The sequence below is a fragment of the Lipotes vexillifer genome, unplaced genomic scaffold (genome assembly GCF_000442215.2).
Source record: "Lipotes vexillifer unplaced genomic scaffold, Lipotes_vexillifer_v1.1 scaffold1004, whole genome shotgun sequence".
Taxonomy (NCBI): domain Eukaryota; kingdom Metazoa; phylum Chordata; class Mammalia; order Artiodactyla; family Lipotidae; genus Lipotes; species Lipotes vexillifer.
In genome coordinates, this window is record NW_006793064.1 from 185520 (window position 1) to 211412 (window position 25893).

A 25893-nucleotide genomic window follows, 5' to 3' on the forward strand; every position below is an offset into this window, starting at 1 on the left:
CAGGCTCCAGACGCGCAGGCTCAGCGGCCATGGCCTACGGGCCCAGCCACTCCGTGGCATGTGGGATCCTCCCGGACCGGGGCACGAACCCGCGTCCCCCTCATCGGCAGGCTGACTCTCAACCACTGCACCACCAGGGAAGCCTAACAGTGTCTTTTGAAGAACAGATTTTGATTTTAATATTTTTCTTTATGGCTAATGCTTTCTAGGTCCTTTACAAAAGTCTTTGCTGATACCAAGCTCAAAAATATTTTTCCTGTGTTTTCTTTTCTTTTTTTGCCATGCCTCTTGGCTTGTGGCATCTTAGTTCCCTGACCAGGGATTGAACCCGGGCCACCGCAGTGAAAGTGTGAAGTCTTAACCACTGGACCGCCAGGGAATTCCCTGTGTTTTCTTTTAGAAACGTTATAGTTTTAGCTTCTGCATTTATGTAGATCCACTTTTAATGTGGTATGATAGTAGGCAAAGCAAATGCCATCAATGGGGATTTGGGATATGATTCTGGAGAGGAAGCCTGAAAAATCGCTATTACATTTGAGGAGGAATCTTTTTTTTTTAATTTATTTTATTTTATTTGTTTATTTTTGGCTGTGTTGGGTCTTCATTGCTGCTCGCGGGCTTTCTCTAGTTGCAGTGAGTGGGGGGGCTGCTCTTAACTGTGGTGCATGTGCTTCTCATTGCGGTGTTTTCTCTTGTTGCTGAACACAGCCTCCAGGGCGCGTGGGCTTCAGTAGTTGTGGCTTGCAGGCTCTAGAGCGCAGGCTCAGGAGTTGTGGTGCACGGGCTTAGTTGCTCCATGACATGTGGGATCTTACCAGACCAGACATTGAACCTGGGTCCCCTGCATTGGCAGGTAGATTCTTAACCACTGCGCCACCAGCGAAGTCCCGAGGACAAATCTTTTTAAGTGTAATTGAATGAATACACTTAAATTTTTTTAATGGGAATTTGCAGGGGTTGGGGGAGCAATGGTGCTTCCAGCAGTCACTAATTCTAGGTCCAATAGTGCATATTAAAATTACTGCTGTTTAAAAACTCATAGTTGGATCATAGTTGGGTAGATGCTCACACCAATCCTTGCCTGTTGGTGCCCCCTTGATCCTCTTAGCTGAGTGTCCTGTTTGGCCCAAAGCATTTACTTTGGAAAAAATTAGAGTGTTTAAAGCAGGAACAGGCTGCTATATACCACAGCTAAAACTAACGGAATAGTACCCCTGGTTCTGCTTTGTTGGCTTTTGGAACTGAAGTCATGAGTAAGAGGGGTGGCCGTGGGTATTGGTCTTATTTTGCTGGAGGTAAATTTCTTGGACATGTGCAGAATGGACCAAAGTGAAAGTATTTGCCGAGAATTTTTTTAAAAATTAATTAATTAAATTTATTTTTGTCTGTGTTGGGTCATCGCTGCGCGCAGGCTTTCTCTAGTTGTGGCAAGCGGGAGCTACTCTTCGTTGTGACAGGCAGATTTTTCATTGCGGTGGCTTGTCTTGTTGCGGAGTTGCGGAGCGTGGGCTCTAGGCATGCGGGCTTCAGTAGTTGTGGCACGTGGACTCAATAGTTGTGGCTCGCAGGCTCTGGAGTGTAGTCTGAGTAGTTGTGGCGCACAGGCTTAGTTGCTCCGCGGCATGTGGGATCTTCCCAGAGCAGGGCTTGAACTTGTGTCCCCTGCATTGGCAGGAGGATTCTTAGCCACTGCGCCACCAGGGAAGTCCCGCCAATAATGTTTTTATTAATCAAGAGTCAAAGGCAGAGGAGGCTCAGAAACAATCAGCCAACATCATCATTCTAACCTTAAAGGCTGCTGACCCTATACAATGGGGAGGCTTTATTCCCATACCCACTGGTTGGTTTCCAGGAAACCAAAGTCTTTATGTTCTGGGGGAGTATAATTGTAAAGCTGAAAATTAAAGGAATTGATGAGAAGGACATCACTAGGAGTGCAATCCATAGTTTAATGTGATGCTTGCCATCTCTCAGGATTAAATGACTTCTGTTCAACCGCTATTCACGTGAAATTACTTTTCAATTCAGCATTCAGAGCTCTCATTTGAGTATCATACAGAGTGAAGTAAGTCAAAGGAAAACAAATATCTTATATTAACGCATATGTGTGAAATGTAGAAAAATGGTACAGATGAACCTATTTGCAAGGCAGGAATAGAAACTCGGATGTGGAGAACTGACGTATGGACGTGGTGGGGAAGGGGAGGGTGGAATGAATTGGGAGATTAGGTTTGACGTAGATACACTACCATGTGTAAAATAGATAGCTAGTGGGAACCTGCTGTATAGCACAGGGAGCTCAGCTCAGTGCTCTGTGATGACCTAGGTGGGTGGGATGAGGGGGTAGGACGGTCCAAGAGGGAGGGGATATATGTATACATATAGCTGATTCACTTCACTGTACAGCAGAAACTAACACAACATTGTAAAGCAATTATACTACAATAAAAACTAACAAACAAACAAAAGCCTCTCATTTGACTATTTACTACTACCACCAAGATCTACACTTGCAGCAGCTTCACCTGGACTTACATCTCAGCCTTACCACAGGGGCCCTCTTACTCATTGCTATGTTGCATCTGTTAGGGGTGGGATCTGGGCATTTGAGGTGGCAGGCCTTCCGTTCCCACTTGCATGTTCACCGCCAGGTACAGTTGTGTAATTAGTGTTATAGTGCCACTTATTTTCAGAGTTAGGTGGTATGGCAGGTGACTTGTTATACATTCCTTAGTGGATTCTGACTTTCTTGGCTCCTGTCTTGCTGTGTATATCATCCAGTATCCCTGCTGGGTTCTGATGAGCTTCAGAATTTAAAGCCTTAACCTGGCATTCAGTTCATCCCGCAGTGCCAGTTCTGTTTACCACAAGTAGCCCTGGCTCCATGCTAGTAACTCAAGTTTTTGTTTGTTTTTTTTTGTTTGTTTTTTTGCGGTACGCGGGCCTCTCACTGTTGTGGCCTCTCCCGTTGCGGAGCACAGGCTCCGGACGCGCAGGCTCAGCGGCCATGGCTCACGGGCCCAGCTGCTCTGCGGCACGTGGGATCTTCCCGGACCGGGGCACGAACCCGTGTCCCCTGCATCGGCAGGCGGACTCTCAACCACTGCGCCACCAGGGAAGCCCAACTGAAGAGTTTTTGCCCATTTAAAGTTTAAGGATAGTTTAACATCATTTCAGGCCCAAGACCTGTAATCATTTGCTTTGCTGGATTAAACTGTCTGAAGAATTCCAGCTATTCTGAGGAAAATTTTGGAGGGAACCACTAGATGTTTATACATATCTTTGGCCCCATTCACACCAGTAGTATATGAGGGTTCTAATTTCTCCAGATTCTTGTCAACTTATCTTTTTATTAGAGACACCCTAGTGGATAAGAAGTGGTATCTTACTGTGGTTGTTTTGTTTTTGTTTTGTTTTGTTTTGTTTTTTGGCTTATGGGATCTTAGTTCCCCGACCGGGGATTGAACCTGGGCCACGGCATTGAAAGTGCTGAGTCCTAACCACTGGACCACCAGGGAACCCCCTTATTATGGTTTTGATGTGCATTTCCCTTATGGGTAATGTTGAGCATTTTTCTTGTGCTTATTGGCCTTTTAAAAGTATCATCTTTGGAGAACTGTCTATTCATAGCCTTTGCCCATTTTAAAAATTGGGTTATTTTGCTACTGAGTTATAAAATAGTTCTTTATGTATTCTAGATACAGGTCCCTTATCAAATATGATTTACACAAGTTTTCTCCCATTCTGTGGGCTGTCTTCACTTTCTTGATGGTGTCCTTTAAAGCACAAAATTTAAAATTTTGATGATATCCAATCGATCTATTTTATTTTTCCTTTTGTTGCTTGTGCTTTGGGTATTCATCATGAAGATTTATGCCTGTTCTAAGAATTTTGTAGTTTTACCTCTTAAAACATTTAGGTCTTTGATCCATTTTTATTAATTTTTATACATGACATGAAGTAGGGGTTCAACTTTATTCTTCTGCATGGGGACATCCACTTGTCCCTGTACCATTTGTTGAAAAGACTGTTCTTTCTTCATTGAATTGTCTTAGAACTCTTGTCTAATGCACACATACACACACACACACACACACACACATATTCCTTTTCAGATTCTTTTCCCTTATAAGTTATTAAAAAATACCGAGTATAGTTCCCTGTGCTATACAGTAGGTCCTTGTTGGTCATCTATTTTATATATAGTATTGTGTATATGTTAATCCCAACCTCCCAATTTATCCCTCCCTGCATCCCCCCTTCCCCATTGGTAACAACAAGTTTGTTTTCTATGTCTGTGAGTCGCTTTCTGTTTTGTAAATAAGTTCATTTATATCATTTTTTTAAGATTCCACATAGTAGTGATATCATATGATATTTGTCTTTCTCTTTCTGGCTTACCTCACTTAGAATGATAATCTAAATGTTGCTGCAAATGGCATTATTTTGTTCTTTTTTATAGCTGAGTAATATTCCATTGTATATGTATATACTACATCTTCTTTATCCATTCATGTGTCAATGGACATTTAGCTTGCTTGTAGTTAAGTTTTAGAATCAGGAAATGTGAGTCCCCTAACTTTGTGGTATGTGTTCTTTTCTATTTTGCACAGATGATACCATATTACAAATAATTTTTTGCACATATTTTTAAACTTAATATATAATAGTTTATCCTATATAAATTAACATAGCTATTTCATTTTTGAGAGTTCTATAGTATTTCAGTAGTACAAATATGTTCTGTTGATGTAATTTAGATTTTATAATCTTTTGCTATTACAAACAGTGCTGCACTATGTACCTTTGTAAACATGTCACCTCACATTGTAAGTTTCTAGAGAATGAATTCCTAGAAGAGGAACTAGAAAGTCAGAAGTAATATGCATTTAAAATTTTGTGAATTCTAGTTTATGTAGAAGGAAAACTATAGAAAACTGTAGAATTTTTCCTTATGTTATTGATGTCTAACTTTATCCTGTTTTGATTAGAGAGGATACTTTGTATGGTTATTTATCTTATAAAATCTATTGAGGCTTGTTTGTGGCCCAGCAAATGGTCCATCCTGAAGAATATCCCATGTGCACTTGACAAGATGTGATTCTGCTGTTGTTGGGTGGAGTGTTCTGTGTCAATTAGATGTGTTTGGTTTATTGTGCTAAGTTCTCTGTTTTCTTACTTATATACTGTCTGGTTGATCAATTCATTATTCAAAGTGAGGTTTGAAGTTTCCAACTGTTATAGAACTGTCTACTTCTCCCTTCAGTTTCTTTCAGTTTTTGCTTCATATATTTTAAGGGTCTGTTATTAGTTGTATAATGTTTATGATTTATCTTCTTGTGTTTTTTTAACCTTTAAATTAATATATAATGTCCTTTGTCTTTTGTACCTTTTTTGATTTAAAGTCTGTTTTGTCTGATACTAGTATAGCCACCACAGATCTCATTTGGTTACTATTTGCATGGAATATTTTTTTCTGTCTTTTCCCTTTCAACCTATTTGTGTCTTTGGATCTACAGCAAGTCTGTTGTAGACAGTGTATAGTTGGATTATGTTTTTTAATCTATTATGCCAATCTTGTCGTTTGAGAAGATGATTTTAAACTGTTTACATTTAAAGTGATTACTAATAAGGAGGAACTTCTGCCATTTTGCTATTTGTAATCTATATTCCTTATAGCTTTTTTCCCTTCATTTCTTCCATTATTGCCTTATTTAGTGTTTAGTTGATTTTTTTATAGTGAAATGTTTTGATTGCCTTCTCATTTTCTTATATGTATATTCTAAAGATATTTTCTTTGTGGTTACCATGGGAATTACATTTAACATTGTATAGTTATAACAATTTAATTTGAATTTATACCAACTTAAGTTCAGTAGCATACAAAAACTGTGCTTCTATACTGTTCCTTTCCTTCCCTCTGTCTTTTTGTTTTTTAATATATTATCCCATTGCTTCTATTTATTTATTTATGTATGTATGTATGTTTGGCTGCATTGGGTCTTTGTTGCTGCATGCGGGCTTTCTCTAGTTGCAGTGAGTGGGGGCTACTCCTCGTTGCAGTGCGCAGGCCTCCCTTGCTGCGGAGCACGGGCTCCAGGTGCATGGCCTTCAATAGTTGTGGCACGTGGGCTCAGTAGTTGTGGCTCGCGGGCTCCAGAGTGCAGGCTCAGTAGCTTTGGTGCACGGGGTCAGTTGCTCCGTGGCATGTGGGATCTTCCCGGACCAGGGCTCGAACCCGTGTCCCCTGCACTGGCAGGTGGATTCTTAACCACTGCACCACTGGTGAAGTCCCCCTTCCCTCTGTTATTGATGTCACAGATAACATCTTTATAAATTGTGTCCCATTAACCTAGATTAATACTTTTTAAAAATAAATTTATTGATTTATTTTTGGCTGCATTGGGTCTTCGTTGCTGCACGCGGGCTTTCTGTAGTTGCAGCGAGCGGGGACTACTCTTGGTTGCAGTGAGCAGGCTTCTTATTGGTGGCTTCTCTTGTTGCGCAGCACGGGCTCTAGGTGCGTGGGCTCAGTAGTTGTGGCGCACGGGCTTAGTTGCTCCACGGCATGTGGGATCTTCCCGGACCAGTCTCGAACCCGTGACCCCTGCATTGGCAGGCAGATTCTTTTTTTTTTTAATTTTTTTTTATTTTTTATTTTTATTTTTTGGTACGCGGGCCTCTCACTGCTGTGGCCTCTCCCGCTGCGGAGCACAGGCTCCGGACGCACAGGCTCAGCGGCCATGGCCCACGGGCCCAGCCGCTCCGCGGCACGCGGGATCCTCCAGAACCAGGGCACGAACCCGTGTCCCCTGCATCGGCAGGCGGACTCCCAACCACTGCGCCACCAGGGAAGCCTGGCAGGCAGATTCTTAACCACTGCGCCACCAGGGAAGTCCCCCTTCCCTCTGTTACTGATGTCACAGATAACATCTTTATAAATTGTGTCCCATTAACCTAGATTAATAATTGTTTTTTATGCATTTGTCTTTTAAATCATGTAGAAAGTAAAAACTGGAGTTAAAAATTGAAGTTACAATAATACTAGCTTTTATAATTGCTCTTGCTTTTTTAATCTTTACTGAAGCTTTATTTCTTCATATGGCTTCAAGTTACTTTTGACTTTCTTTCATTTCAACCTGAAGAACTTTCGGCATTTCTTGCAGGGCCCATCTACTGGTAACAAATTCCCTCAGCTTTTGCTTATCAGGCAATGTCTTAATTTCTTAGTCTTTTTTTTTTTTTTTTCCATGCCAAGTGGCATGCAGGATCTTAGTTCCCTGACCAGGGATTGAACCCGTGCCCCCTGCAGTGGAAGCACAGAGTCTTAACCACTGGACCGCCAGGGAAGTCCCTCTTTCTCATTTTTGAAGGAGAGTTTTGCTAGATATAGAATTCTTTTCCTATACCATTTTTGCAAAGGCTATATTCCTTAAGTGTGATCACTGACACCTGTTCTTTTAGCCTTTGTTCATCTAATGTGTTAACCAAGATTTCCTTGAATGCTAGGAGCTCAAACAGATAAAACAAAAATGGACAAAAAACACACCAACAAAACTAAGAGAAAGAAAAACCCACCTCTCTTTGTTTTTGCAGATTGGTTCTGTGCTGGAGCCATTCCTTCAACACTTAGCTAGGCTTGCTCTGAACCTAGAGATCAGCCTGAAGTGAAAGCTTAGAGTCTTCTCAGGTTTTGTCTGATCATGTGTCTGGGTATGCTTGTGGTGTTCTAAATTTTCTCATATACATGGTGCCTTGGAATGTCCTAACTTCCCAAAGTGTTTTCACCCCAACCTCTCCATATCTGTGAGTCTGTAGTCTGCTTTGCAGCTTTTATTAGCAGTGCCTGCTGCTTTCCCCCCCGGAGTTCTGAGTTAGGCAAAACAGAGGCAAGTACCTTGCATCAGTCCTTCAGATAGCCCCCATACAGATTAGACAGATGTACACAATAATTTACAAATCAGGTTTCCCTTGGGTTTAGGGAGGGAGCTGAAAACTGGGCTGCCTTCAAGACAAGAACCACTGCCATGCTGGGGTGGGGGTGGGGCAAGGATCAGTAAAAACACCAAAAAACTTTCCTATTATTTTGAGAATGACTTTTTCATTTTTTATTCTTTTTAAAAAATATTTATTTATTTATTTATTTGGCTGCACCTGGTCTTAGTTGCGGCTCGTGGGATCTTTATTTTGGCACGTGGGATCTTTGTTGTGGCATTCGGCATCTAGTGCCGCTGACCAGGGATCGAACCCAGGCCCCCTGCGTTGGGAGCGCCGGATCTTAACCACTGGACCACCAGGGAAGTCCCGAGGATGACTTTTTCTTGATTGAGTGTTCACTTGGTTGTTGTAAAGCTTTGACTGTTTTCTAAAGCTACAACAAAGTTGGTTCAGACTGCTTGTTTTTTGATGTTTCTGTTGAGGAATGAGGCTTTGGAATTTCATAGTCTGCTGTTTTGCTGACATGTGGGTTGTGTTTTCACTCTCTTGATAGTGTACTTGGATTCACAAAAGTTTTCAATTTCGATGAAGGCTACTTTATTTTTTCTTTTGTTGTCATAGTAAGAAACCATTGCCAAATCCAAGGTCATAAAAGTTTGCCTCTTTTTGGGAATTCCCTGGTGGTCCACTGGTTAGGACTTGGCTCTTTCACTGCCTGGGCCCAGGTTCAGTCAGGGAACTAGGCTCCCACAGGCATCACGGTATGGCCAAAAAAAAAAAAAGTTTGCCACTTTTTTAGTAGCTGGACCACAGGTCCTGTGATGACTTCTCAGCCTGAGGTTACATGTAACCTTCAAAGTAATCACTGTGCTGAGGTAATAGACTATTCTTTCCTTGTTTTGTTTTTTTTTTAATTTTTACTTATTTTTTGGCTGCTCTGCTTGGCATGTGGGATCTTAGTTCCCCCACCAGGGATTGAACTTGTGCCCCCTGCATTGGAAGCTTGGAGTCTTAACCACTGGGCAGCCAGGGAAGTCCCAGTAATAGACTATTCTGATTGGCCAGGCTGAATAGAGTAGGATCAGCCGCACAGACTGAGAGTGGTGTTTATGCTAAGGTGCTATTTCCGAAAAGGAAGATAGAATGGGTGCCAGAAAAATTAGTAAATATATTATGAAGCATTCTTTGTACATTGAGAAGTTGATGGTGCCCTAGAGTGCACATTTTAAATTTAAAATGTATTTTTCTTGCTATAAATTAACATGTAAATGTTTAAAAGTGACTTCCAAAAGTATACCTGCTGATGTGGTCCCTGATAAGCCAAACAGGAGGAAATTGGTTTATTCTTTACTTCATGTTCCAATGTACTCATTTTTTGTGGTTTGTTTTGTACAGGTACTGTGATAACCAGAGTTTGGTAGCAAGGATCTACTTATTGGACCCTCTTGACATAGAAAGAGATGTGGGGGGATTCTCGATCTGCTAACAGAACAGGACCTTTTCGGTAAGTCTTTAAATTTGAATATTGAAATGTCAGTATTTTAATGATACAGTATAATATTTTTGGCCTACCATAAAGAGGGATATTTTCTAGAAATAGCTCTGATTTTTTAAAAATAGAAACTATTTAAAATTTTTCTAGTCATCTCTAAAGTGATTGTGAGACTAAATACCCAGTGTGCCAAGTGTTTTGTGTTTTAGCATTTTTAAAAGCATTAACAAAATCTCCCAATTTCTAAAAATATTTTTTGTCTCTTTTAGCAAAGTAATACATATTTGATTAATAAGGAAAGCTAGTAAAAAATGTACATAAATGTTTATAAATGTATGTAAATGTTTCATTAAATTCAGTAATTTATGTCTAGAATCCAGAGCTGTCTTTCCTGTGACACATTGTGTTTCAGCTACCAAAAATAGTTCTGAGAAAGAAAAATTACTCGATGCAATTTTCTAAGCTACATTTCAATTTTAAGGATTACTAGGTACAAAGATAAGTGGAGAAGGTGGTACCGTTCAGTTGTAAATGGATTATATTTTAGATTTGTGGGAAGTTAATTTTTTATAGCCAGTATAATAAACACTGATGATGGTATTTTAAAACTTTTGCATTGTGTTTACAATTGGAATATGATTGTTATGGCTTTAGTTGGTATATGGCAAAGAAATCTGACCTTTAAAGCTATACATTAAAAAATATTTATGCTCCAGGGAGTTCCCTGGTGGTCCAGTGGTTAGGACTCCATACTCTCACTGCCAAGGGCCTGGGTTCAGTCCCTGGTGGGGGAACTAAAATCCCACAAGCCACGTGGTGTGGCCAAAAAAAAAAATTTATGTTCTAATTGAAACTTCTGTTACTAGTAAATTTTCTTTTTGATTGGCAGTCTGCAGGATCTTCTTGTGCAAATTCAACAGATGTTTTATTATTTTGAAGCTTGGGGTTCCAATGAAAAATTTAGGGAGAGAACTAAGTTTTAAAAAAATCCGTATAGGGCTTCCCTAGTGGCACAGTGGTTGAGAGTTTGCCTGCTGATGCAGGGGACACGGGTTCGTGCCCCAGTCCAGGAAGATCCCACATGCCGTGGAGCGGCTGGGCTCGTGAGCTACGGCCTCTGAGCCTGCGCGTCCGGAGCCTGTGCTCCGCAACGGGAGAGGCCACAGCAGTGAGAGGCCTGCGTACTGCAAAAAAAAAAAATTAAAAAAAAAAAAGTCCGTATAATATTTAGTAAAACTAGTTTCATGAATAAAGGGGTCTTTACTTTCTGCTTAGCAGTCTTTAAATTAAAGCAGTGGTGGTGATGCTGGTTTATGTTTTTCCTTTCACAATATTAAGGTCTGGATCAGTGGTCAACCACAGCAAGCTGTACAGCCTGCAGCTTGTTTTTGTTTTATTGGAACATAGCCCTGATCATTCATTTACAAATTGTCTATGGTTGCTTTCATGCTGCAATGGCAGAGTTGAATAGTTCTGACAGAAACTGCAAAGCCTAATGTAATTACTGTCTGACTCTTTATGGAAAAAGTTTGCAGATCCCTAGTCTAGATGAGTGAGTTTGTACTTTAACATTTAAAAATCTCTCCTTTTTACTTATATTTATGGATAATTATTTGTAAGTAAGGCTGTTTCCTGTAAGCCTTCAGGAATTAGGTAACTTTAGCTCTATTGCATCACTTAAAATTTTTTTTCAGAACATTTTCTCTTTGAATTTATTATTTAAAATTGTATTTCCTCACCTTAATTTTAGTTTAAATATAAGTCATTACATGCTATTTTTTAAAGATCTTTGACCAGAAGGAGACATAGTTTATATAGCATAACTTTTGGGGGGACTAATTTGGGTGAAAAAGGTATCTTGCAGGAAAATAATTTTGTATTTATTTTAACAGCTCATCTTAAAATTTTTTAAAATTTGGTTGAAAATGATTTTCATAGCCACTGCTATTTTATACTAATAGAAGTGTTTCTTGAATAGTCTACATAAAATATAATTCTAAGAACCCTAGTACAGTGGTTACTCTAGATCTCTTTGATCTTCTCCACTTAAGAAGGTAAGGTAATCCTTAGGGTAGTATTCAAAGACACTGTTGGATGTGTTCTGGTCAGAGAACATGTAGATTTAGATATCTCAGCACTCAGCCTGTGAGTGTCTGCTGAGGCTTAAGTCTTCCTGCAAGCTAATAACTATTGGGATTTTTTTTTCATTAATTTTTAAATTTTTTGTCTGTGTTGGGTCTTTGTTGCTGCGCGTGGGCTTTCTCTAGTTGTGGCGAGTGGGGGCTACTCTTTGTTGCGGTGCACGGGCTTTAGGCGTGTGGGCTTCAGTAGTTGCGGCACGTGGGCTCAATTTTTGTGGCGTGCAGGCTCAATAGTTATGGCACACGGGCTTAGTTGCTCCGTGGCATGTGGGACCTTCCTGGAAGAGGGCTCGAACCTGTGTCCCCTGCATTGGCAGGCGGATTCTTAACCACTGCGCCACCAGTGAAGTCCCTAACTATTGGGATTTGAATGATTTTAAATATGGGTGACACCAGAATTAGTGGTAATATCTTAATTTTAGTGTTATATTGTATTACTTATGAAGAACATTTAAAGTTGCTTCTCTTATGATGAACCCCATAGATATAACTAATGTTAATAGGAGCTAATGGAAGTTACCATGTTCTGAAAATCCATTAAATATGCGTCATTCAACTGTTTAGGTTACTATTGTTAAATTCCTATTACTTTTTGGAAAGGGTTTGGCATTGTAACTGTTTCTCTTGCACTGAGTAACCCAGAAGCAGTTGTCTGTTGAATCTTTCTATAGCAGTGTAGTCTGAGCTCAGAAGGGTCATGTAATAGAACCTGTATATTCTGGAAGGAGAGAACTGAGTTGGACTTGATCTCTTAATACTTTTGTTTTACTGCTAAAAAGCAGGTAACCATTCAGATCATTTCATGTTTTCCTTTTTCATGCCCTTCTCTCCCCTCCCCTTCAAGCTCAGTATCCTAGGTACCTAATTGCCTATTTAAATTCCCTAATCTTTTACCAAAGGTCAAAACATATAAAATAGTCTGGAGCTTAAGACAAAGGGAGGAAGTTAGGTAGGATGAAAGATTGGGCCAATTCTCATTTATCTCTTGAGTTCTGTAAACTGAGAATGTGAATTTAATACTATGCTTATTTTAAAATATATTGTATTACCATGAAAAATTAGATGAGGCATTAGAATCTAGAAAATCAGCTTCTTTTTTTGGGACCTGGTGATAATGCTTGAAGGCCTAATGCTCTCTCTAGGTCCCTTTCAGTATTAAGCTCCTGGATGCTGTTGCTTGGTTTAGTCGACTTAACACATGCTTTGTGGCATGATTCATGCTGCCTTCTGAGATACCCTTGAGTAGTTAAAATAATAGGACCCAGGTGAGAGCAGTTCTAGGCAGAGCCACTGTAGAACTAAGATTTAGATGCAGCCAGGGCTGATGCTCAGCTGGTGAACACTGGTGTACTCCTAGTGATTTACAGCCAGTGTTTCTTCATTTTGGGCCTGCATCCATTCTGACTGGGTGGTGTCCATACTGTGGCTGTAATCAAATATTTTGAAATGTTACTCCTGTATGCACCAATGAGAAAGACACCTCCTGAAACCTACTGTATAAAATTTACAGTGCATTGATTTTTCTGATGTATAGGAATCATCATGCTGATCTTGGAATTCTAAGTTCCCTGGCTATAGGAAATGGAAATTTTTGTAGAGTGTCACCATTGCTAGCTTATCTGGTGTTGCGGATTTTCCCTGTTGCAGGACTGGGTGAAAGCTTTTTCTGCAGCAGTCATGTTGAAAACCTTGTGTTGACTTTCCTCGTGTTCTGAAATGGGAATATAAAAGTTTACTACGCCACTTCGTCTTAAAATAGCAAAACATTGCTGTTTTCTGCAGATCTAGGACCTTGTTACAGAACTCTGCCAAAAAAAAAAAAATGTTTACAGAAGAATGTGCTGTGATTAGAGAAGAATATGCTGGTGTGTAGATTTCAAACTCTCTGGACAATATGAATAACACTGTCTTTGTTTCTACAGTGGGAGCCAAGAAGAAAGGTTTGCTCCCGGGTGGAACAGGGATTATCCTCCTCCTCCCCTTAAGAGTCATGCTCAAGAGAGACACTCTGGCAACTTTCCTGGCAGAGATTCACTTCCCTTTGATTTCCAGGGGCATTCGGGGCCTCCCTTTGCAAATGTAGAGGAGCATTCTTTCAGCTATGGAGCTAGAGACGGACAGCATGGAGACTATCGAGGAGGGGAGGGACCTGGACATGATTTCAGGGGGGGAGACTTTTCATCTTCTGATTTCCAGAGCAGAGATTCATCACAGTTGGACTTCAGAAGTAGGGACATACATTCTGGGGATTTTCGTGATAGAGAAGGACCACCTATGGACTATAGGGGTGGGGATGGTACTTCTATGGATTATAGAGGTAGGGAGACATCTCACATGAACTACAGAGACAGGGATGCTCATACTGTTGACTTTAGAGGTAGGGATGCTCCTCCACCTGACTTCAGGGGACGGGGCACTTATGATTTAGATTTTAGAGGCCGGGATGGATCCCATGCAGATTTTAGGGGAAGGGATTTATCAGATTTGGATTTCAGGGCCAGAGATCAGTCCCGTTCTGATTTTAGGAATAGAGATGTATCTGATTTGGACTTCAGGGACAAAGACGGAACACAGATGGACTTTAGAGGCCGAGGTTCAGGTACTAGTGATCTAGACTTTAGGGACAGGGATACACCACATTCAGATTTCAGAGGTAGACACCGGTCCAGGACTGATCAGGATTTTAGGGGCAGAGAGGTGGGACCTTGTATGGAATTTAAAGATAGGGAGATGCCCTCTGTGGATCCAAATATTTTGGATTACATTCAGCCCTCTACACAAGATAGAGAACATTCTGGTATGAATGTGAACAAGAGAGAAGAATCTGCACATGACCATACAACAGAAAGGCCTGCTTTTGGCATTCAGAAGGGAGAATTTGAGCATTCAGAAACAAGAGAAGGAGAAACACAAGGTGTAGCTTTTGAACATGAGTCTCCACCAGACTTTCAGACCAGCCAAAGTCCACTTCAAGACCAGGACAAGTCACAGCTTTCTGGAGGCGAACAACAGAGTTCGGATGCTGGTATGTTTAAAGAAGAAGGTGGTCTGGACTTCCTTGGCCGGCAAGACACTGATTACAGAAGCATGGAGTACCGTGATGTGGATCACAGGCTTCCAGGAAGCCAGATATTTGGCTATGGCCAGAGCAAGTCTTTTCCAGAGGGCAAAACTTCCCAAGATGCCCAACGGGACCTTCAGGTATGTTAATGGAGTGGATTGCTTTTTTGAATTTTGCTTTTTCATAAGCTTTTTCTGAAGGGTGAAGTATAGAGTCCAGGACCATTAGTCCTAGGTCTTAACTTTGTACATCCATTAAAAAGCAAGATTTGTATTCAGTGTACATCTCTAGAGAAAGGGCCCTCAGTTCAGATCATATTTTTGATGTGTGTCTCTTCATTATTTTGCTTGATGGTACTGATCGAAATGCTTTGGGATAATTTAGTTTGAAAGTATTTGTCTTTGGGAGTTGGTTCTCTCAACTCTTACACAGTCAGGCCTGTGGCTGTTTAGGGTTCATTTCTTATTTAAACTCATTTAGAGAATACCTAGGATATAGAGATAGAGAATACCTAGTTATGAGGAGGTGACGTTAATGTTGCAAGTATTCTATTGAAGCTAACTTAATTGACTTAAATGTTGAATTTCTGTATGTATAATGTATAATCTAATGTATATATAATCTAAGCGAGGAGAATTATGTTTGCAATTGGACATTGAAAATATTATCTTTTAAAATAGGTATTACCCATCTCTATTGAAGTTTCTGTTATTTTGGACAGTAATTCTAAGACATGCTAACCAAATAATGGATTTTGAGAATGTTAGAGGCGGATGGCCATATAATTTATTGTTCAAGTCAGGACACTTTCAAGAGTAAAAGAGGGGGCTTCCCTGGTGGCGCAGTGGTTGAGAGTCCACCTGTCGATGCAGGGGACACGGGTTCGTGCCCCGGTCCGGGAAGATCCCACATGCTGTGGAGCGGCTGGGCCCATGAGCCATGGCCGCTGAGCCTGCACGTCCGGAGCCTGTGCTCCGCAAAGGGAGAGGCCACAACAGTGAGAGGCCCACATACCGCAAAAATTTGTAATTGTGCCAGGAGAGTAGGCATAACTGGGAGGTGTGGTCACGTAGTTATACGAGACTTTTTTTTCCCAAAAGTTAAACCCTTTTTATAACTGTTGAAATGAAAGAGAATCAGTTAGAGCTGAGACTTTTTGTGTGTGTGTGTGTGTGGTACGCGGGCCTCTCACTGTTATGGCCTCTCCTGTTGCGGAGCGCAGGCTCAGTGGCCATGGCTCACGGGCCCAGCCGCTCCGCGGCATGTGGGATCTTCCTGGACCGGGGCACGAACCCACGTCCCCTGCATCGGCAGGCAGACTCTCAACCACTGCGCCACCAGGGAAGCCCTGAGAGCTGAGACTTTTGTGAATATGGAAAATGCAGATTTCTCTGAATTGTACTGTTAAGTTATATTGTCAGATGACACCTTTTGACTGTTCTGGAATTTGTTTATAGATAACATCTTTGATAAGTGACATCTGGTTTTATTTATTTATTTGCTGTTTTCTCATTCAGGAAAAGAAAATTTTAGTTTTGAGAATCTAGGTGATTTTTTTTCCTGTTTATAAAAGTCATATTCAGTGTTGTTTCTCTTAATTTTCTGCTTTACTATTTTAAAATTCCCTCAATGACCATGGATCTTAGCACACTTGTATTCTAATGATTTGAAATCAAATTTTGGGGGAATTCCCTAGCAGTCCAGTGGTTAGGACTCAGCGCTTTCACTGCTGGGGCCCGGCCTCAATTCCTGGTCGGGGAACTAAGATCCCACAAAAAAAATGAAAGAAAAATCAAATTTTGGAACTCAGAAAAATAGACAATTATAATTTTTCATATCTTCATATGATGTAAGTCATGTTGTTTTTGATCCTGAGTACCTGTATTTCGTGTTGTTTCATTTTGCGCATTAACATGTATTTGTTTCTAAAATAATTTTTTATTCTGGATTCAAGGATCAAGATTATAGGACTGGCCCAAGTGAGGAGAAACCGAGCAAGCTTATTCGATTAAATGGGGTGCCTGAAAATGCATCAAAAGAAGAGGTAAGCCTTTTTTTCTTTTGTCCTTTTCCTTTCTTTTCATCAATTAAAAATTTTTTTTAACTTTTTATTTTGAAAAATTGTAGATCCCCAGGAAAGCGTAAAGAAATATTCAGGGAAATCTTGATTATCCTTCACCCAGCATTCTCCTGCCCATCCCCCAGTGTCAACATCTTGTATTACTGTAGTACAGTAGCTAAACCAGGAAACAGGCTTTGGTATAATCCATAGAGCTCATTCAGTTTTCACCATTTACACATGTACTCAACTGAGGTGAGGTTTGTTTAAAAAAAAAAAAATTATGACAAATGATTGCTGTCCTTAGGCCTGATAATCGTCCTTTAGGGGATGATCCAAGATGCAGTTACATAAAGATACATAAGGATGCAGTTTATTGGCAGTAGTAAAAACTGGGATTTGCCTAACTCCTCAGTGGTAAAGGACTTGGTGACTAAATTATGGATGACCTTAAGGAAGAGTTTGGTCAGAATATGCAACACAGAGCAGACAGTGCCTTACTCTGTATTAGGCAATGTGTGATGTTTACAGGCATTAGTTCATTTAATTATCACAACATCCTATGAAACACATACTCTTTATTCATTCATTCCAAATATTAAGCACTATTGTATTCCAGGCAGTGTTCTAGGCACTGAGTGATATAGCAGTGAACATTATGAAGTCACTGCTTCCATGGATAATAAAAAATAAGCAAAAAAAAAAAAAAATCAAGCAGTGATAAATGCCCTGAAGGAAACTAAAGTAAGGGTTTAGAGCATCATTGGGGTATAGGCTATTTTAGATTGGGTAGTTAGGGAAGACACCACTGAGGAAGTGACATTTGAGCCCAGGCCTGAATGCGAGTGAGAGAACAGTCCATTTGAAAATGGGGAGAAGAACTGACCAGGCTGAGGGAGTTCAGGTGCCATGGCCCTGGACTGGAAAGAGCTCAGTGCATCATCTTATGTTTAAAAGATGAGAATCCGGATGCTGAAAGGTTACACAGCACATGAGCAGGAGAGGCTTGGAATACAGGCAGTCTGATTTCAGAGCTTGAGTTCTTGAGGTTTTGCTCTTCTGCTTTTTTTATGTACTTGAGAATTTTTAAATAATTATGTTCTACTTATTCAGCAGTTTTTGAATGCCTGGAGTGTGTATGGCTCAATTTTGCCTTTGTAAAGTAATCATAGCTTTAAATTATGTAGAATAAAAGCCACTAGGGGAAATATAATATTCAGTATTTGATTATGATGTGTATCATTACTGTACATACCATATTTTTGCAGATTCTTAATGCCTTTCGGACTCCTGATGGCATGCCTGTAAAGGACTTGCAGTTGAAGGAATATAACACAGGTGAGTTTCATGACTTGCATGCAGCCTTGGGTTGGGAAGAGTCTTTGTTAAATCTCTGCATCTTGTGCTACTCAAAATTTTTTTAAGAAACCATAGTTAAGATTTTCGGGAGTCTCCTGTTGATGCCTTCAAATAACAGTCAGCTTTAGTGTTAGCTGTGGTTCTTTGTGGATGTTCTTCCATACATGGGCAATAAGGATGCATGTTCCAGTTCTTCTGAGTGCCTGTGAGATATAAAGTGAGTGTTGTAGCATTTGTCCCCAAATATATTTTATATAATTAAATCATTAAACTTACTGCTTATGTTCTTCATGGTGGTGGAATGTTTACATTTGAGCCTGGTAAGATTTTAATTATCTTACTATATGTAAACTTTTACATTTCATTTCTTCAGCGTGGAATTTTCAACTTTCCAGAGAAATTGTACAAATTAGTGGTTTCTTGAAATTTTAGTCTTATTCTGCGAACAGACTCCTGCAACAGCTATTTTGTTGAAACCCATGAATAGATCCAGAAGAGCTTTCTTTTTGACCTCTGTTCTGTGGTCTGAACTGCAGATTAGATTTTCAGAATATCCTCCTAGTATTTTAGAGTACTAAGTTTGGTCAGTTTCTTCAAATCTTATTACAGTAAAAGTAATCAAAACTGAAATGCCATGCACTCAAAGTATTGGACCAATATTTTTAGGACTACACATATGAAATGGTTTAAAAATGAAGGTAATATTTAAGTGATCTATTTTGCAGAATTTTAAATTGAAGAAGTAGAGCATTAGTCTTTTCACAAAACTTAGAATTTTAGTAATTCATGTTAAAGAACTCTTCAAGTAAGAGTAAGCCATATTTTTGAGTAGATAGTTTACTTTTAAACAGTTCACCATGGAATAAAATTTTTGCATTAACTAGATAGCTTCTTTTGATTGGTTCTACAGAGGAAAACTCCACAAATTTCAAGCACAAATAAATTTTTGTGCTTGAAATAATCTGGTGTTTGAGTTAAGTACAGAATTTTTTTTTCTGTAATTTGACAACAAACTCAGAAGCATTATTTCTCAGAAAGCTGTTGTTTCTTTGTTTTAAATATGTCAACTCTAAATTTTTGGAAACATAACTAAGAGTAGTTATGTTGTTCTTGCACACCACTTTTTTGGCAGGGAGGGGCATGTGTCTCATACAGACTTTCTTGATTTACTATTAACTTTGGGAATTAAAAATAGAATTTATAGGCTGCTGTTGCTTTTTGACTCATAGGGCAATAATTTCAGCTTTTATGTTGTTTCATGAACTGTGCTTTCGTTAAGTATTGGTATTTTTAGGAAAAAGACATGTCTTGATGTTTAAATAGCAGCAATTGCAATTCTTCCATTTCTGTAGTAGTCATTGACTTTCTATGTGTATTGTCAGATTTATTGGCAGAGTAAAACCTACATTAACTTGCATGGTTCACAGAGGGAGTTCTTAAATTTCCTGGCTGTGGTAGCTATTAAAATTGTAGCTGGCACACCTGAGATATTGATATACATGTGAAATCATTCAAGACAGGACAGTGGTTTAAAAAAAAAAGATCAGCTTTCAGGAAATGCACTTTTCTTGGCATTTTAATATATGAAGTGATAGTGTAATAAAAAATATATATGCACATACATATATGTGTGTATATATATATATATATATATACCTTTTAACATGAATGGATTGGATTACCAGTCCCATGTTATCCATATTACATCACTGTGTGGCAAGTAGAATGAACTTTTTAAATTATCAGTCAGATCATGTTATTCCCCTGCCTAACACCCTTTAACACCTTTCCATCTCAGTTGGAAGAAATTCCCAACTTCTTGTTTTGACTTACACAGTCCTGCATGAGTTTGCCCTTGGCTGTTTGTCTGACCTCATCCCATGCTGCTCTCCACCTTTCTTATTATACTCTAGCCACACTGAGCCTTTCTCTAGTCCTTGGCGAATAAAGACTTCTTTCTCTGTCAAGGCCTTTGCACTGCTCTTCCCACTGATCCTCACTTGTCTTTTGGGGTTTAGTTCTTGACTTCAGTTTCAACTCTCAGAGGCCTTGCCTCACCATCCAATCTAAAATCACTCCTCAGTCATTTTTTATTGTATCTTGGTTTGTCATCCTAGGATTTATCACTTTGATATTTTTCTCAGTGGTTTTGTGTGTCTTATTCCTCTCACTAGAGAGTTAGCTCCATGATAGCAGGAGCCTCATCTGTCTTGTTCCCTCCTGTTTACCCAGTTCTTGACACTCTGCCAGGCCCTGATGGGTTCCCAGCATGCCTGGAATGAATAATGTGGTGTATGTGGAGTAATGTATATGGAGAGCAGCTGTGGTCTCCTTTCAGGTGAGGTGCATTAAAGGGTAGTTTAGGTTTCACAGCCGTGCACTCTTATATATCTGCTGAAGAACATACCTTGAAACAATCAGATGTTCTGAGAACTTTAACATTTACTTGTTCAAAGGTTTTGCGTGAATTTTAGTAGAAATGTTGTCTTTTATAAATGGCAGTCAATTTTTTAGGCTAGGATAACCTGCAGAGACCATGTAGGATGGTTGTTGATCATAAGAGGGGGATTGTGGGGTAGAGTTCATCCTTTTAGTTGATGTATTGGGGAGCTAGTCTGTAACAGAGAAAACATTAACGCCTCTTCACTGACTCAAGTAATATCAGTTTAATTGTGTTATTTAGAGCAGTGTAAGTACAGGGCCACAACTTCTATCCAAAATCTGTGGGATCAGATGAATTTATGAATTTTTTTGAATATAGAAAGGTAATGTGGTACATAGCTCATACATGAATTATTTCTCCCAGTGGGATGTGTATCAGACGTAATACTTCTGCAGCAAAATGAATATTCTCACTAAGAAGATGACTATAAAGAGACTAAGTGTAGTATATAGATCAAGATTTGTCTCCAAATGACTTCACTGAAAATTTACCAAAAACTTGGTATTTAGGGGATATTTGGATTTTGGAATTGCAGATAAGGGACTGTGAACCTACACATATTGTGTACGTTTGAGTTTTTCTATTGCCATGTGCAAATATATGATAACCCTATTAGTTGTAAAAGTACCTTGACTTACATGATTATATTCCTGGGGAAAGTACCAGGAATGAAATGTCTTTTGGTGACTGAGCAAACAAACTCTGGTATACACATACAATGGAATACTACTCAGCAGCAAAAATGATGAAACTATGTGTGCATGTAATAACATGGATGAATCTCAAAGGCATTATGCTAAGTGAAAGAAACTAGACTCAAAAGGCTACATACTGCCCTGAAAAGAAATAAAGTACTGATACATGCTACAACTTGAATGAACCTTGAAAACATTATGCTCAGTGAAAGAACCAGGCACAAAAGACCACATATTGTCTGATTGCATTTATGTGAAATATCCAGAGTAGGCATATCTGTAGAGACAGAAAATGGATTGGGTAGTTTGATGGTTGTTAGGGGCTGGAGAAGAGGGAAAAGGGGAGTGACTGCTTAATGGGTATGGGGTTTCCTTTTGGGGTGATAAAAATGTTCTTCTGTAACTAGATAGTGCTGATGGTTGCATAACACGGTGAATGTACTTAATGTCACTGAATTGTACACTTTAAAATGGTGCATTTTATGTTCTCTGTATTTGATTATAATTTTAAAAAATACTACATACTGTATGATCCTATTTATATGACATTCTGGAAAAAGAAAAATTATAGTAATAGAAGATAGTGGTTGCCAAGGTATTGGGGGAGGAGTTGACTGTAAAATGGAAGCATAAGGGAATTGGGGGGCATAATGGAACTGTTTTATATATTGATTGTGGCAGTGGTGTATCAATGTTAAATTCACTGAAGTTGGTAACTACTGTGGTTATGTAAGAGAACATCCTTATTCTTAGGAAATACACAGTGAAGTTTTTAGAAGTAAAGGACCATGATGTATGCAGTTTTCTCTCATGGGGTTTAGAAAAAAAATTTGATGAATATGGAGAAGCAAGGGAGTAGATATGACAACATATATCAATAGATGAAACTGGTAATGGGCATATGAGTGTGTTCTTTGTACTGTTCTTGCAACTTTTTTTGTAACTTGGAAATTATTTCCAGTAAAAATGTGAAAAGCTGACATAAATCTGATGTATCCTATTTTAAAACAATCAGCAGAAATCTTGCAAGATAAAGACTACAATGAACTATTTCTGTCAACAAACTATAGAGCAGTGATTCTCAGAGTGGATCCTGGACCAGCAGTGTCAGTACTACCTCTAACTTGTTAGAAATACATATTTTCAGATTCCTTTCTAGTCCTTCTGAATCAGGAACTCTGGGGGTGGGGCCTACCAATCTCTGTTTTAACAAGCCCTCCATGCGATTTTTTTTTAATGCTTATTTTATGTATTTATTTATTTGGTCGTGCCGGGTCTTAGATGCGACAGGCAGGCTCCTTAGTTGTGGCATGTGAACTCTTAGTTGCAGCATGCATGGGATCTAGTTCCCTGATCAGGGATCAGACTGGGGCCCCCTGCATTGGGAGTGTGGAGTCTTAACCACTGTGCCACCAGGGAAGTCCCTCCATGCGATTTTTGTTGTTGTTGTTGTTGCAGTACACGGGCCTCTCACTGTTGTGGCCTCTCCCGTTGCGGAGCACAGGCTCCGGACGCGCAGGCTTAGCGGCCATGGCTCACGGGCCTAGCCGCTCCGCGGCATGTGGGATCTTCCCGGACTGGGGCGCGAACCTGTGTCCGCTGCATCGGCAGGCGGACTCTCAATGACTGCGCCACCAGGGAAGCCCCCTCCATGCGATTTTTGATGCACCCTGAATTGTGGGAATGATTGCATTAGAGTATTTGTTTATAGTCTTTATTCTAGAACTTTTTTGCACCATTTAAAATAGACAGTAAGCAAGTGGACCTTCAGTAAGTAGAAAAGCCTAATGCATATGTGCCTTAGGAGCCCATGGCAGGACCTTGCCTACCTGATATCAGTTCTCCTGTACAGAGCTGGGGCAGGAATTGGAGTAGTATTGATGTTATTTTATGTTCTTAGTTGTTCTTTCTGTTTATGTAGTATACTTCCTCCAGAGGTCTTGGAATGGTTGTAGATGTTCTCATTCTCACAGTGTTTTTCTGATATTTGAATGCAGACAGAACTGCTGTTGATTTTTAGATGGACTTGAATACTGACAGTATAAAGCTTGCTGTGGTTTTTTTCCCAAAGGAATTTGTATCATTTAAGTAAAAACAATATAGCTTATGGATTATGTTTCCTAATAAGTCTCAGACATAGAAAGTAACTCTCTTACAGTAAACTGCAGTGCTACAGAATTGTTTTAGTACTGCTTCATTAAGTAGTGTCAGAAAGTTAGAAGGTTAATAGGGTGGTGTTAGTAGGAAGAAGCAATATCTTGCTTTGATTCTGTCAGTGTTCATATAGTGAGTGGACACAGTTTTTGTGACCCTGTGAAGGAAATTTCTTCTTAGGAAGTAAGTATTTGCAGCAACCGAGTCACTTGGTCTCGTACCCTAGCATTTTGGGTATATTGAAAGTGTCAGAGGCTCTCTGCATTTATTAAGGGAATAGGCTCATATCCTTTCATTTTTCACAATTAAAATGGTTTGAGTTTTTACCTCTGTGTTGATAAGACAGAAGTGCCTTCCTTAAGAAAAGAAAAAACTCTGAGAGGATCTTTCAGTTTAGGGGCAGAAATCCATTGTGAAATGGGTTGACATGGATGATACAAAACATGCATAGTTTATGGTATTCCAGATGGAGTAGCTCAACATCATTTAGAAAAAATAAATTATAGTTGGAAAATGCAAATACACATTTTTGTTTTTTCTTCCTGGCACTTACAGAATAGACAAGTAAAACTTTTAGTTCTTAGGGGAAAACTGACAAATCAGAAAATATCACACTTATTTGTCACATCTCTAAAACTACAGAAGATGTTTTCAGCCAGGAGACTTACTGGGTTTGGTACCACATTTGGGGAGGGTGTTTACAGATGAGCCTTAAGGAAAGGTGGCTGAGCTTTAAAAATAAGAATGTCTGGAAAGCCAAGAGGCACTTTTTAGGGCTGGGTGGGTCTTGTGGAGGCAGTGGATGGACTCTATGGCTGAGTAGAGAACAGTACACCTGGAGAAGAATCCTGTGATGCGGTCCTAGAGGGATCAGGTGAACTGGGGAGAGGTGCTGGAACTAGGGTTAATTTTAGTCATCCTTGGCATTACCTGGGGATTGGTCTTGTTTATTTCATTTTTAACGTTTCCCACCCCAAAGACTTTGAGTAGAAGGTCCTGTTAGAGAATATGGATGTTTTGTGACTCTTACCCTCAGTTTAAGGGATTACCTCTCCTGAGAGATTACCTTGGTGTAGACTCTGGAAATGGACAATTTGGCTAAGTACCATGAGCAGAGACATGAGCGAGTTGTCTCTGATGATGATGTATTCTGAACCTCATTAGGTGGTGTGGTACTTACTGCAGAATAGGGGCTCACTGGACTATTGGGAATGATAGCCTGAGGTCCCTGTAGACTTTATAGGAGCAGTAAGGCACTAAGGTTTAGTGACTAAGGGAAGTTTGAGTTTAGGTCTGTCAGCTAGTAAGGGGAGGGGTAGCGTAAGAGAATATAAGTATGTTTTTAGGGCTTGGTCAGGGCTGGGTACTTTTGAGGGTTTGTTGCTGACTTTAAAGTAGAATCCCAGTACTGTTTTGGAAAGCAAGACTTTATAATTTCTGGTTTTACTTAATCTTTTTCTTTGGGGTAGTTAACTTTCCTAACACTTAAGATGAAACTCATTTTCTATTCTGGGAGCTGGCTTATTCTTCAATTTAAGCTTCCTTATTAAAACCCCTTAAGTTAGCAAGGATGGTTAGTGGTAGTTTGCAGCCCTGGTAGGGAAGTTTTAATATTTTTATTGACTTTTTTTATTGGGCTGCCTGCATGCTACCTTTCCTTGGGGCTTTTGGGTGTCGAGTCTTTTTTTTTATGTGGTATTAATTCATTGATTGATTAATTTATTTATTTATGGCTGTGTTGGGTCTTCGTTGCTGCACGCAGGCTTTCTGTAGTTGTGGCGAGCAGGGGCTACTCTTTGTTGTGGAGCACGGGCTGTAGGCACGCAGGTCAGTAGTTGTGGCTCATGAGCTCTAGAGCTTCTCACTGCAGTGGCTTCTCTTGTTGCGGAGCACGGGCTCTAGGCACACAGGTCAGTAGTTGTGGCTCACAGGCTCTAGAGCGCAGGCTCAGTAGTTGTGGCTCACAGGCTCTAGAGCGCAGGCTCAGTAGTTGTGGTGCACGGGCTTAGTTGGTCTGCAGCATGTGGAATCTTCCTGTACCAGGACTCAAACCTGTGTCTCCTGCGTTGGCATGCAGATTCTTAACCACTGCACCATGAGGGAAGTCCTGGGTGTAGAGTTTTAATCTGGATCTGAGAACGGGACATCTTTTACAACCCAAGGCATCACTTTATTCATAAGCAGGGACCACCAGCTTGGCAGTTTTTGGTTGGTAGATTATGTAGCATTGGAGGTCTCTATCTAAACCACACAGGACATCTGTAGGTAGAACAGACAGGTGACAGTATAGCGTGACAGTGATGAGCAGATGCCTTAATTGGCAGGTTATATTCTCTTCCCTAGAACTATTTGGCTGAGATGGAATTTGCCCCTCTGAAATGCAGAAGGTGTTTAAACTCTGTTTATAGCCCTGTGTCAGTTCACTGCCTTTCTGAGTTCCTCACTCTTCTTTAGGTAGAATTGCTATAGTCCTCACTTGTCTTTTTGGTCAAATGCTTAGGTGGCTTTGGCTGAATCTTAGTTTGTATAAGGCTGTATGGGGTTTCCTGGT

At 39.9% G+C, this 25893-nt stretch overlaps 1 protein-coding gene and 1 non-coding gene across 3 annotated transcripts in view; one reads left to right on the forward strand and one right to left on the reverse strand.

Moving 5' to 3' along the window:
• Positions 1–25893, forward strand: part of RBM6 (RNA binding motif protein 6) — a 109044-nt gene that overhangs the window by 12430 nt on the left and 70721 nt on the right. The window contains exons 2-5 of one of the 2 annotated variants that reach the window (XM_007466219.1): positions 9334–9442; positions 13494–14772; positions 16587–16676; positions 17960–18029. In XM_007466219.1, coding sequence (XP_007466281.1) covers positions 9399–9442; positions 13494–14772; positions 16587–16676; positions 17960–18029 — 1483 coding nt within the window. In that variant the 5' untranslated portion in view covers positions 9334–9398. The remainder of the gene's footprint in view (positions 1–9333; positions 9443–13493; positions 14773–16586; positions 16677–17959; positions 18030–25893) is intronic. The other variant, XM_007466220.1, reaches the window with a different exon arrangement.
• TRNAE-UUC (transfer RNA glutamic acid (anticodon UUC)) lies at positions 3447–3518 on the reverse strand. Its single transcript has one exon. It is a non-coding gene; the product is annotated as a tRNA-Glu (tRNA).